The sequence below is a fragment of the Vigna unguiculata genome, chromosome 10 (assembly GCF_037176805.1).
Source record: "Vigna unguiculata cultivar grain cowpea cultivar isolate G323 ecotype 2 chromosome 10, ASM3717680v1, whole genome shotgun sequence".
NCBI lineage: Eukaryota > Viridiplantae > Streptophyta > Magnoliopsida > Fabales > Fabaceae > Vigna > Vigna unguiculata.
Window position 1 is genome coordinate 53,617,235 of NC_140801.1, and position 12,408 is coordinate 53,629,642.

Genomic DNA, 12,408 nt, shown 5'->3' on the forward strand with positions numbered 1-12,408 from the left:
GTTGGGAGAGCTAATTGGGGCCCATGGTGATGAAATCATTTTTCCCTCTGTTTTATGTTTTGTTTTGTTTAAATGATGCTTTCATTGACTGGTTCAATTGCACCAATCTGATTGATACACGTACACACTCAATAGTTCCAACAACCCAAAAAAGTGTTTAAATTTTCTGGTCCCCGTGACATACCAACCATGATCTATAGATATTACTACTTACAACTTACACATAATCTGATAAGTTAATAACAGATAAAACTAACAAGATATAATACTATCCATTTTATGCAGCGTAAAATGATCACAAGACTCCTCTTAAGTTGTACAACTTATGTATACCTTATATTAACATCTCCACTTCTACATAAATTATGCAGATATGTTATTAACAAATGTTTAAAATTAAAAGTATAAAGTTTGTAACTATGCAGTAAGCAACCTGTGATACCTTTTAAATATTATTAACTTATATCTTATCGATAATTATCTTAAAGCACAACTATACATATATCACAAAACAGAAATGAGAGAATGCATAACTACAGAAATGAGAAGACATGGTAAATGAAAAGATTATGTGATTTTATAGGATGTGATAATAGTTGTTGTTCATTTACTGTTGTTGAGTTAATTTCCGAACTCGATTTCTCTATTGTTCAAAGTCTACGCTGGCACAATCAAAACGTTGTTAGAAATTAAATCACTAAAAAATATTTTAATAATAAAAATAATTGAATTACATGAACAATTTTGTACGCTTTTGTACATATTTTTCTTTTTTCCTTTTAATAAAACACGACACAAAATTTCGAATTTCTTTTATTTGTTTCCTTTACACGAAAGGAAAAGAAATATCCTTGCCGACTATCCAAATTCCCTGATTTTATTCATGCTCTGAAAAAATAAAAAGGATTAGAATTCATATGAAAAGCAAGCGCGAACAATGAAAAAACAGTGAAGAATCTGAACTAACAAGTGAAGAACCAAAAAGAGTAAAGAAGGATAAGGTGTTGTTAGAAATGAAATCAATAAAAAATTGTTTTAATAATTAAAATAATTGAATTACATGAACAGTTTGCACGTTTTTATACACATTTTTGTACATATTTTATAAGAAGTTCTCATTCTAATTTGTTGGAAAATAAATGAGACAGAACGCGAACACTGATTTTATAAGATGTTCTTATTCTGATTGTTAAAAAAAAAATTAATTTCGGATCAATTTTCAATGAAAAAAAAAATATGAATACTACGTTCAATATGTAAATACTTAGTATATAAATTTTATAATTGAGATCGTGAGTACGCATATAGGTAAAGATAGTGTGTATTTAAAAAATTTACCCTCTTATATTCTAAATTATTTATTTTTCCAATAAAAGTGAGTATATATTTGATTATAGAAATGAATATTATTGTCCGCAATATCCACCTATTTCGGTACATCTTTCTCTTTCTTTTTTTTAATGATGAAATACCAACCCATCATAATTTTAAAAATATCATTTTAGGATAGTCCTTAGGTTGAAGGATACAAAATATTAAAAATAAAATATATTTCAGCTAGTTGTTCGCCAACTTGTTAATAATAATTTATTTATTAATTATTTTTTGTTTACAATTAATTTGTTGTTTTAAATATGAAATATTACGGTTTTTGCTGTTAATTATTTCACTTCGTTTAGAATTACTTTTTTTTTTGTTTTAAAATAAAGGATTAGGTTATCTGTTGTTTTTTATTATTTACAAATAGGGTGATGTTTCCTTTCTGTGTAGCTGTTGTTGTTTTAGAAGATTTTCTTACCCTTTGTAAAACTTAATTTATACTATTTTTTGTTTAATTACTTGAAATTAAAACCTAGTCTCAAAATATTAATGTATTTAGTAATTTGAAAAGATAAAAGTCAAAATATTAAAAAGATGTAATGTAGATTTTGAAAGTGTTCAGAGAAAAGACCTTAGATGTTGTAACATATGATTTGAAAAACATTTAAAACTTAACAATTTCCATTTATTTCGGAAAATCAGAATAAGAAAATGCGTTAATTAGAAATAAAAAACACAATCAATGTTTGAAACTGTATAATAAAAAAAAAAGTTTTAGGGTAATAAGTGTATTGTATATTGATCTGTCGTTTTTTTCAAATACATTTTATATTTTACTTAGTACACCGAACAAGAACAAATAATATTAGCAAATCATACGAGAATGGAAATAAAATTTACATCCAGCAAATAATGCTAGAAGAATTTAGCAAAACAATTATAAACAAGAAAAAACTATTGATAAAATTTGTATTATCTAAATGGTTGAAAAAACCTACAAATAGTATACCACTTCGTATCTACTCTACCAACTTTTTTGCATGGATTTTTTTTTTCCTTACTCAGCTTAAAGTTCAATCCCACCTCCATCCGTTCCATAGTGCAATCACACCTATGATTTAAGATTTACATTCACAAGTTAAAACAAAATTCAAATAATATCATATTACTAATGCAAATATTTTTAAAATTTCAACTCCTCTCAAAATTTAATAATTACACTTAATTTATTTTAGTATGCAAAAATACATAATCTAATTTCAAAATATATAAAATGTCACAACTTTATGATGCTAAAAACTAAAATAAAACATACCTTTGTAAACTCGTAATATAAATAATATATATATAAGTTTAAATAAATTATGTATCATATTCAAATTAAGATTTCAGTAATATACATACATATATATTAATAATAACAACCAATCATAATTTATTAATGTTTTTGTTTGACTGGTTTTACCAATTTAACACTATTAGACCGGTTTGATGAGTTTTCTAAAAAATTTCATCACAACTGAACTGATACTTATGAGAGTCATGCTTAATAATACTAACCTGGGCGTGTTCTGTTTTCAATTTTTGAAGCTCCTCCTGAGCACAGATAAGCCTACATGTTACAGATTCATGGTTTAAGATATATCGATAATTCAGCACGTAATCCAACAATATTTACAATACAATACCTCCATTGTAAATCAGTTATCTCATGAAGTAACTCCTTCTCCCTCTCCTGAGCTGCTTCAAGCTGCAGTAGTGCATAACAAACATTACTCGTAAAACAATAGAATGGAAAAAGCAAATACGAAGCCATTCAGGTAACAGTAAAATATATATTTAAAAAATAAATTGATAAGTCAAGAGAAGGTTAAATAACTGTACAAACATTATTTAGTAAACTTTAACTGTATTCATTAGTCTTACCACTTTGAAGTTTATTGTTATTGTAACTTTTGTAATTCTAAATTTTCACCACCTCCAAACTCAATTGACATTAGTATTAATTTATTATCCAAAATTCTTGTACGGAGGCCAAATATAATTTTTTTCAGATGGCACGTCCTCAAATATATTCAAATCCATGATTAAAAAATAAGTCCCATACATACATATACATACCAAAGATTTTTCAGTTCCTGCTATTTGTGCTAGGGTACACGAGCCATCAGCTGTGCAGTAGACGAGAAAGAATTGAAAAGTATGCATATAAAAAAAACAGCAAAAAAAGATAAACAAAATATTCAAACAGAGTGTTCTTGGTAGAACCTGTAGAGTCACCGGCAGTAATAAGCCTCATTAAACATAAAATGCTTTCCTGTTAAAAAGTCATTTTAAGAAACAGTTACTCGTGAAGATTAGCTGAAGGAGACCGGTCATAACTCATAAAGCCATAAAGCAGAACATACCTGTTGAAGAATATTTGTCTGCAGTACAGAGTGCAATATAGGAAACACAGCGTGGCCCGAAAGATTTGATGATGTGGCTTCATATGCTGGTAATAATGGCAAAGGTGGTTGTTGTACAGAAGCAACATTATGGCTAAAAACCTGCATAACCCGTGCCATTCCAATGAGATGTACAGTAAATTGAGAGTTATAACTGCCTGCTATAGCTGTATGATTTAAAACCACCATCCTATTATTTTATAGACGCATTCTTCAAACCTAATAAACTAAACGCACTGTGACTCTTTCGTTTTCTATTAAAGAAATGGTAGCATCAGTGTCCGGAAAGGATAGTTGCAGGCAGCAAATCTAACACCATTAATGCCCATGCAATATACGGTCAAAACATCTTCCAAACCTAAGAATCACTGGAAATTACAAAGGGCGTACTAGAATGCAGTGTTGGATCAAAACATATATATGTGGTTCTCTTCTACCCAAGGGAAGAAAAAGGACAGTTATACAAACTTCAAAACCACAAACCTGCATGCTATGACTCTTTTGCAGTACAGGAGAAGGGCCCACCTGAAAAAAACTTCACATAGTATTTCAGTGTTCAAAAAAGGAGAATAATCAGTAGTAGAGTCATTTCTTACCTTTTCTGGGTCAACATTTTCAGATGTAACCTTAAAACGTCCTCTCTGCTGTACAACTGGCACTTTCGATTTCTCATCAGTGTCATCAGAATTAGCTGTCAAAGAATGACTAATTAGACTGATATGCTTAGTAATCCATCATCGGGCTTCAAGAATTAGCTCTTATGAGTATTTTAAAACAGCGATACATCCATTATGTTGACACTAGACAACAAAGCATTTGATGGGACAAATAAATATAATCAGTTACCTGGTGATTTTGAGACTCTTGATGGAAGTTCAGTAAGTACGTCCTCTCCTGTCTGTGGAACTGAAGTTGCATTGCAACTTGAACCGTTCGGGAGCAGATTTTGCGGTTTCTCACTGCCATTTATATTGCTAAGTATTAATAATGATGGCAGATAAACTATAATACTCAAAGGATTAAAAGAAGGAAATAAGGAATCATTAGAGACAATCGTATACTTAAAGAAAATGAAAAATAGAAAGAACTGTCTTTCCAAATAGAGGAAGGAAAATAAAAATTCTTAACTTTCTACATTCCTGTAGAGAGAAAAAAAACTAAAGAACAGGGGGAATGTACTTATGCACTACTGTTTGGTTTATATTCACTACGTCGAATTGGATTAAGGCACCTAAAACTTGAACAGTATACAGCAACGAGTGAGTATATTGTTTGATAAATGTTGATTTACGCATGTCTGTCACAAATACTCAATAGGATCAATACAGTAGTTCTATACATGACACGGCGTGAAATGGTCAGTGTAAATGTGCGTAAAAGAGATGCAGTGGGCTATCCTCTTGACATAAGAATGTTTAATGACCTGAGACCCAGGTTCAGCAATTCCAGAGGATGGAATACTGAAGAAAGCCCGTATATTTGGATTAAGGATGATCAAACCTACCAAGACCCATCCGACAGAATGAGGTGTTGAAAAAGGACATCGACATCAGTCAGGGCAGGATTCACAATCACAAATGGCAAGCTCAGCCACGAAAAAAATAACTAACATAACAAACAAAGCGAGAGGAGTACACAGTACACTCTACAATTGATTAAAATTTACAGAACTACAAATGCACGAGCAAAACTCATTAAATAAGAAATGGAACCGACAAAAATTCAGAATTTCAATGAATTTTGGTTAATAATAAAGATTATGTTGGTAGGTAGCATTTAGCAACTAAGCAAATGCAAGTGCAATTTTAAAAAGTAAACTCAATGCACTATACCAGAAAAGGATTTCACAAAATTAAACTGACTTAATGCATAATTGTAATATTCACCTTTCTGGTGGTCGAATTGGTGGAAAGGTAACTTCTGGTAAGATGCTCGATGAACATCCTCTTCTATGATAATGATGGGTGGACATCCCGTCCACAAATCTTCCACCGTTTTCGATGTCAGATTTCTCACCCAAATTATTGTCCACGTGATCATCGACACAGGATGATGGTTCGTGGCTCGAACTGGTGATGCAGGAGTCATCGTCAGATTTTTCAAGCCTAGTTCTGGAAATGACAACACATGATAATAATTGGATTAACTTGATTGACCCTTTTCAGAACTGTAGATACAGATATAATTTATTTCAGAATATAAGATCCCAAGCCAACAGAAGCGTTGGCCTATGATGTTGTAAATTCATAATCTCATAAGTTCTCACAAATTGAAAATCACAAAAAGGTGTAATCTAGTAGATCTGACATCAGATGCATAACATATTAGAACCATACTTGGCATCAATTGCAGAAACAGAAGCTGATTGATTTCGCATCTCATCATTTTCTTCCTGTGAACCAAAGGCGTTAGAACTACTCCAGTTAAGAAATTGCTAACAGGAAACAGAAAATATAAATACACACAAAAATACATACATTACTGCATGTAATTCTAACCAATATAAAATTAATTTATAAATACCATATCAACAGATCGAGAAGGGTTGTGAAATGCACTCGGTAATGGTTTCTCTTGTGAATCGAGTGTAGCTAAAGAACTTGAACTTGCTACATGATTCATATCGGAAATAGCATCGTCGAAATCATGGATCTAGAAGGGAAAAAAAAGAACTTCAATTAGGAACTCTATAACTGCTGGGGCCTCATGTTGGTTGTAAGTGCAAAAAGATTGGACCATATGTGTACCAAGGAAGCCTGAGCCTTCATATCTTCAAGATTGAAGTTCCAGCCACTAATTCCTCGTTTGTATTCATTCTACACAGGATTAACACAATGATGTCATAGGCTTGCTATCAAAAAATATATTTAGACAATAGAATAAGATATTTTGAAAGCAAAATGGCATAACTCTGTCACTCAACTGACAGCAGTTACTCTAAGATAATTAGACACAGTAGTTGTTACCTGTGATAATTCCTCCATCTTTCCATCAGGCATTTTCTTTTGAGCGAGCATATCTTCTTCTTTTCTCTATGAAAGAAAAACAGCTTATAAAAATACTATACAGCATTACATGGGCTAGGGAAGGAGGAAAGTTATGGTGATGATAAGGAACCTTCAGGGCCTCCATTCGATCACCTAAAGCAGGCAGCCCCTCCAAGAGCCTTCGAATATGATCATTGGAGCGAGCCTGCTTAAAGAAGGAATGCTTCAACAACTTGCTTGCAGAGGGTCGTTTCGAAGGATCTTTTACCAAGCAGCTAGCAATCATCTGCTTAAACGACTGGAGAGAAAGAAGAAAGACCGCGAATTAAGAATAAAGAAGAAAAGAGTGAACGTTGAAACTTAATTAAAATCATTGAGAGATGAGATAATTAGGTAAAGTAACCTTCGAGAACTTCTTATCCCTTTCGTAGTCAAGGCCAGGGGGTGCGTTTTGCAAAGTCATGAGCAGTACCTGTAATGAAACCAGGTGGTAGTAGTAAATAACAAGCATGATGTGTTTTTGGTCTTTATTAATTATATTAATAGCTAGTTAACAGTATACCCACCTTCATTGGTGGAAACTTTGAGAAAGGAGCATGACCATGAGCAAGCTCCAAGGCGGTAATACCAAATGACCAGATGTCAGCTCTGGAAAAGAATAATATAAACTTGATATGGAATGTGCAGGGAGTATAATGAACTATTAATTATTATTAATATTATTAATATTATTATTAGATTATTATTAAATAGTTAGAACAAACTTGAAGTTATAGCCGTGGAGTTGCTCCATGACCTCGGGTGCCATCCTGTAATGAAGCCACAAAAGGTTGATGAGACAGAGAACGAATGAAATGCAAAAGAGTTATTGCAATGCGGCAAAGGTAATGAATGAATATACCAGCAAGGTGTTCCAACAAATGTATTCCTTGTGCGTTGGCGGTCACCAGAATCAAAAAGGCAAGCGGAAACACCAAAATCGCCAAGCTTGACGGCGCCGCGTGAATCGATGAGAATGTTGCCAGCCTTGACGTCGCGGTGGATGTGGCCGTGATGGTGAAGGTACTCCAAACCCTTCAGCACCTCTTTGAGAATGGTCGCAATCACAACCTCCTCAAACCCGTCGGGGTGCGCGGCTTTGAGTATGTGGAGGCATGAGCCGCCCGACATATACGGCATGACCACCCACAGATTGTGCTCGCTCACGAAGGAGCAGTGCGATTTGAGCACGTTAGGGTGGTCCACCAGGATCATTGTCTGCGCCTCACGAGACACGTTGTTCTGCGTGCATTGCATTGGTTTTATTTAATTTTATTTGTAATTTGTAACGAATAACGAATTAATTGAACTGAAAGATAAATTGTTGAACGCGATGATATGAATGATAGAATGAATACCAGATCGCAATTGTCGCGTTCGAAGTCGAGGATTTTGATGGCGACGACCTCATTGAGGGGAACGCAGAGCGCGCGGTGAACAGAAGCGCTAACGCCCTGACCAATCTCTTCGTAGAGAAGGTAATGTTCAGCTCCAATCGGATACTTCTTCTTCTCCGTCTCCTTCTCTTTGTCCTTCTCCTTCATGCTGATCGATCGATCGTTGCGGCGATGAAATTCCAGAGAAGTCGTTAGATTCAGATGAGAAAAGCGAATAAGAAAGAGAGAAATCACGTGAAGATGGAGAGAAGAACGAATGAATGAACAACGAATGAATGAATGAATTGTGGTGAGGGTAAGGGCCGCAGCTTTCTCGTGAAATTGGAGCTAATGGGCTTTCTTTTCTTTTTTCTTTTTTTTGAGTTTTCTCGCGGCCTTATCGGAAAGCCAGTATTTGCATTTCCAATCCAAACCAACTTGTATCTCCCGCCACCTTTCTTCTGCAACGAACTCTCCCTCCCTCTCTCCTACTCCGCTTTTGTTTTCTGTAGTTCAAAATATATCTTCAAATTTTTAGTTTTATCTATTTAATGAAATAATATATTAATACTGACTTATAAACATCTCATCTCTTATCTTAATTTACCCAGTTTTTATTTATAACATATTATTGAACAAAATAAAAATCTTTTTTGATTTCATATTCATTGAAAACAAAAATTAATATTTTATTTAAAATATACACATTACTTTTAATTCAAAACCCTCACTAACCCCGAGGTGTATGGTTTGACATACAATCAATGCTATATAGTTATTTCTCTATTTTCTTTTATATGGTTCACATCAACAAAATAAAGATCATCAAATATTTATTTATTCAAACAGTGGGTGAATGAGTTGGGGAATTATTTTAGTTTACATGATATTTTTGAAATGTAATTTATAAATCGAATTGCATATAATGAAGCAACAAGCGTCAATTAAACTTGCGAGAAACTGTTGTAATTTAATTTAATCAATAATTTGAATTTGTATGATGTTTTTAAAATATTTGATGATAAATTTAATGAAATAAACAAAGTTAAAAGACTAAAAAAAAACTAATGATAAATTTGATGGAATGAACAAAATCATACATTGGAAAAGAATAAAAACCGTGAGCGACGGTGGCGAACCTAACAGAAGTTCAGATCGAAAAATTAAAATATAAAATAAAATAAAATAAAACAAAATAGAAAAGAAAAATGAACGAAACAAAATCATAATATTAAAATACTTCTCTTTTTATTTCAATTAAAGATTATTTTGCATTTTTTTCTGAAACGGACCAAATACTAATAAAAAAAAGAATAAGATGAGATTCTATACTTATTTTTGGAAATATAATAGATAAAATCCATGTTTTAAGGAAAAAAGTGTAACGCATTTTAGTTGACTTTCTTATAACATGGTCAAACAATTGTTAGATTTCTCGCGGAAGTGTATTTCTAATTATTTTTATTTCGGTATAATAGAGGTAGCCGTAATCATCATTTTACTTTACCATATAAATGATAAGAGATTAATAAACTATTTTTTTCACTTAATTAGTTTAGAATAATTCTGTTGTATTTGTGTGTAGAATGTGTGATATTATTATAAAATAATAAATTTTATTCATTGCAACGAGTATTAATATATTATAATAAAACATAAATTATAGTTTTAGTGTAAATGTTTTATTTTTAATAATTTTATTTGAATTCTGTTAATTATTAAGATTGCTACATATATTTGTTAAAGTGAAAACAATTATTACGTCAATACTTATATTAATTATAAACCAAACTATTTATCTAATTTCTTCCTATAAAATGATGAAAGTCCAATTGAAGCGGTCATAAATTTCTTTTTCCTGAAATAACCCATTAATTTAGTCTTCAAAATTAAGGAATTGATAAAGGAATCATTAAAGTACGTGTTGTTGATCATTTTCATGCTTAAACTCGAGTAAACAGATACATTAATTCCTAACATAAAGAAAATAACACCTAAATAATATTAGTCAATTTCTGTTACTCCAAACTTTTATTTTTTAAATGTATGGTTATATTTATTATTTAAAAATGTTAAAAGTCAAGGTGTTAAAAACTTAATTAAATATTTCAAATGGAAAAAGCTTTTATTAAATTTTAATTACTAAAACTATATAATATATTATAAATTTAGTTATTAATTAATTTTTTTGCTATCTACTTTTGCATGTAAAATAGTGAAAGACGTATAAATAATAAATAAATCATGTTAAGTGGTAAAAATAAATTTGTATAAATTAAAATAAAATGAAAAGTAGTTGACGATTCGATTTAATTTTCTCAAAAACCAGACAGAAAAAATAAAATAAATTAAAGAAAAAAGAAAAAAAGGAAAACAAACAGAAGAGGGTGGCAATGCGGACCAGGTCGCATAAGGTTTGCACAACGCGAGCTTGTTCGTCCCGCATATACTTTATGCGGGCTGAAAACACTGGTTCGCCCCGCATACTCCTTGGTTCGTGGGCCCGCGGGTTGGAACGTTTTTTTTAACTTTAAATTGTTTTTTAATTTTATTTTTATTTTTATGTTAAAACTTTCAATATTTAAAAATTGGGAAACTTTAAGAAGTTCACAAAATTAAGTAAAAACTTTGGGGAATTAGATGATAAATTGATAATTCAACATTTTCATCATATTCATACCATGACATACACAATGTATTCTTTAAATTTTAGCACACATTAAAAATTACACAATACTTGTCTTTTCCAATTATACAAGAATTTGAAACGTTAATGCAAGAGTCCATAAAAGAAGTAATTAATATATACAAATGCAAGTTTTTTTTATGCGGGCTTGTGGGCCAGCCCGCGCGGGCCGCAGACCTATGTGGGCTCACTACCCTAGCCCACCCCGCGTTTTTTTGTGGGTCGGCCCGACGGGCTAGGCCCTAATTGCCACCCCTAAGAAGAATAAGAACCGTGAGCGAACATCAGCGGTAATGGTGAACCTAATAGAAGTTCATATCCGAAAACTAAAAAATAAAATCAATTAAAACAAAACAAAATAAAAAAGGAAAACGAACGGAACAAAATCATAAACCCTAAATCGTGAGTGAACATAAGCAGCAATGGCGAACCTAATAGGTTAAGATCAGAAAACTGAAAGAAGAAACGTGAAGAAGAAGAAAAGAAGTTACACAGAATTCCTTATTATTCAACTTGTTCCATAGAAACAGAATTACAAACATATAACTGGAATTCAAAAGGTTAGTATGAAATGGATATTACGCAATGAAATAGGTATCTAAAACAAACAGAGAGCATAGAATCATAGAGCTGGAATTCAAAAGCCTAGAAGATGGATATTACACAATGAACACGATATTTCCTCCTACTTCCTCTCCTCATCCTTCGTTCCTTCATTCTCTTCTTTCTTCTCTGAAATTGGAAGGGCGGTAATGATCTAGTTTTTCCTCATCTACATTCGCATCTTGTGAATGTTTGTCTCGGATTCTAACCAGAGTTTCACAGCTTCGTATAATTGAACGGCTAGTAGAAATCTCTTCAACCACATATCCAAATCAATCATCTTCAACTTATCCCACAATATCTTCATTCGAGAAGCCATATCTACTGCTTTCAAACTCAAAAAATGGGGTGCGCTCTGAGTTTTTCGCGGTAATTGAAGTTGAAGAATGTGAGACACGTAACCAATCTCAAGAAGGCTCTTTATATAGGAGTATGTAATATATATATATATATATATATATATATATATATATATATATATAATTAATTTAAAATATAAAAAATATAATTAAAATATTTTGATCACGTAAGCTCTTAGAGTTTAGTGTAGAAGTTTTCAATTTGCTTTCTTACTTTACACGTGTTCACTTTTCCTTGTGCCTAATGTTGAGTTAGTTTTTGTCTGTATTGCTCTTATATAAAAGACTTTTATCTCCCTTATGTATCATTCAACTTTAATCAATACAATACCCTTTCACCTTCAGAGATTCTCTTTCTATTCTCTGTTGCTTTCATCTATTATCATCTTCTTTTTCTCTTGTGCGAATTTGTGCGAATATCACCATGGATGATCATGATCCCTAACATGGTATCAAAGCTTTTCAATTGAAAAGCTCTGTCGCGCCTGGTTCACTTTGATCTTTTATCTTGCCTTCTATTCTTTCTTTTTCTTTTTTCTTGTACGTTCTCTTTTCTTCCCCTTTTTCTTTTGTTCTTCCTTCTTTCCTTAC

General features: G+C 32.0%; 1 protein-coding gene across 1 annotated transcript; it reads right to left on the reverse strand.

The window, feature by feature from the left end:
- Nucleotides 1–2,115: 2,115 nt before the first annotated feature.
- On the reverse strand, nt 2,116–8,533 carry LOC114167415 (Protein kinase superfamily protein). The gene is made up of 20 exons (XM_028052502.2): nt 8,152–8,533; nt 7,656–8,035; nt 7,519–7,563; nt 7,321–7,402; nt 7,158–7,226; nt 6,885–7,052; nt 6,734–6,799; nt 6,515–6,583; nt 6,291–6,419; nt 6,104–6,159; nt 5,654–5,878; nt 4,614–4,726; nt 4,364–4,458; nt 4,251–4,292; nt 3,729–3,869; nt 3,589–3,637; nt 3,442–3,491; nt 3,009–3,070; nt 2,881–2,932; nt 2,116–2,431 (listed from the first exon to the last, which is right to left on the reverse strand). The coding sequence occupies exons 1-20, from the start codon at nt 8,335–8,337 to the stop codon at nt 2,426–2,428; spliced, it is 2,085 nt and encodes a 694-aa protein (XP_027908303.1). The 5' UTR covers nt 8,338–8,533; the 3' UTR covers nt 2,116–2,425.
- Between the last annotated feature and the right edge of the window lie 3,875 nt (nt 8,534–12,408).

What these genes read in the sequence shown, in the direction of transcription:
- LOC114167415 (XM_028052502.2), bottom strand. Translation starts at nt 8,337, where the DNA reads ATGAAGGAGAAGGACAAAGAGAAGGAGACGGAGAAGAAGAAGTATCCG. An exon ending in AGATGGAGGAATTATCACAG is followed by an intron (nt 6,584 to 6,733) that starts GTAACAACTACT and finishes AATCCTGTGTAG; the next exon opens with AATGAATACAAACGAGGAAT. An exon ending in CCAATTCGACCACCAGAAAG is followed by an intron (nt 4,727 to 5,653) that starts GTGAATATTACA and finishes TATAAATGGCAG; the next exon opens with TGAGAAACCGCAAAATCTGC.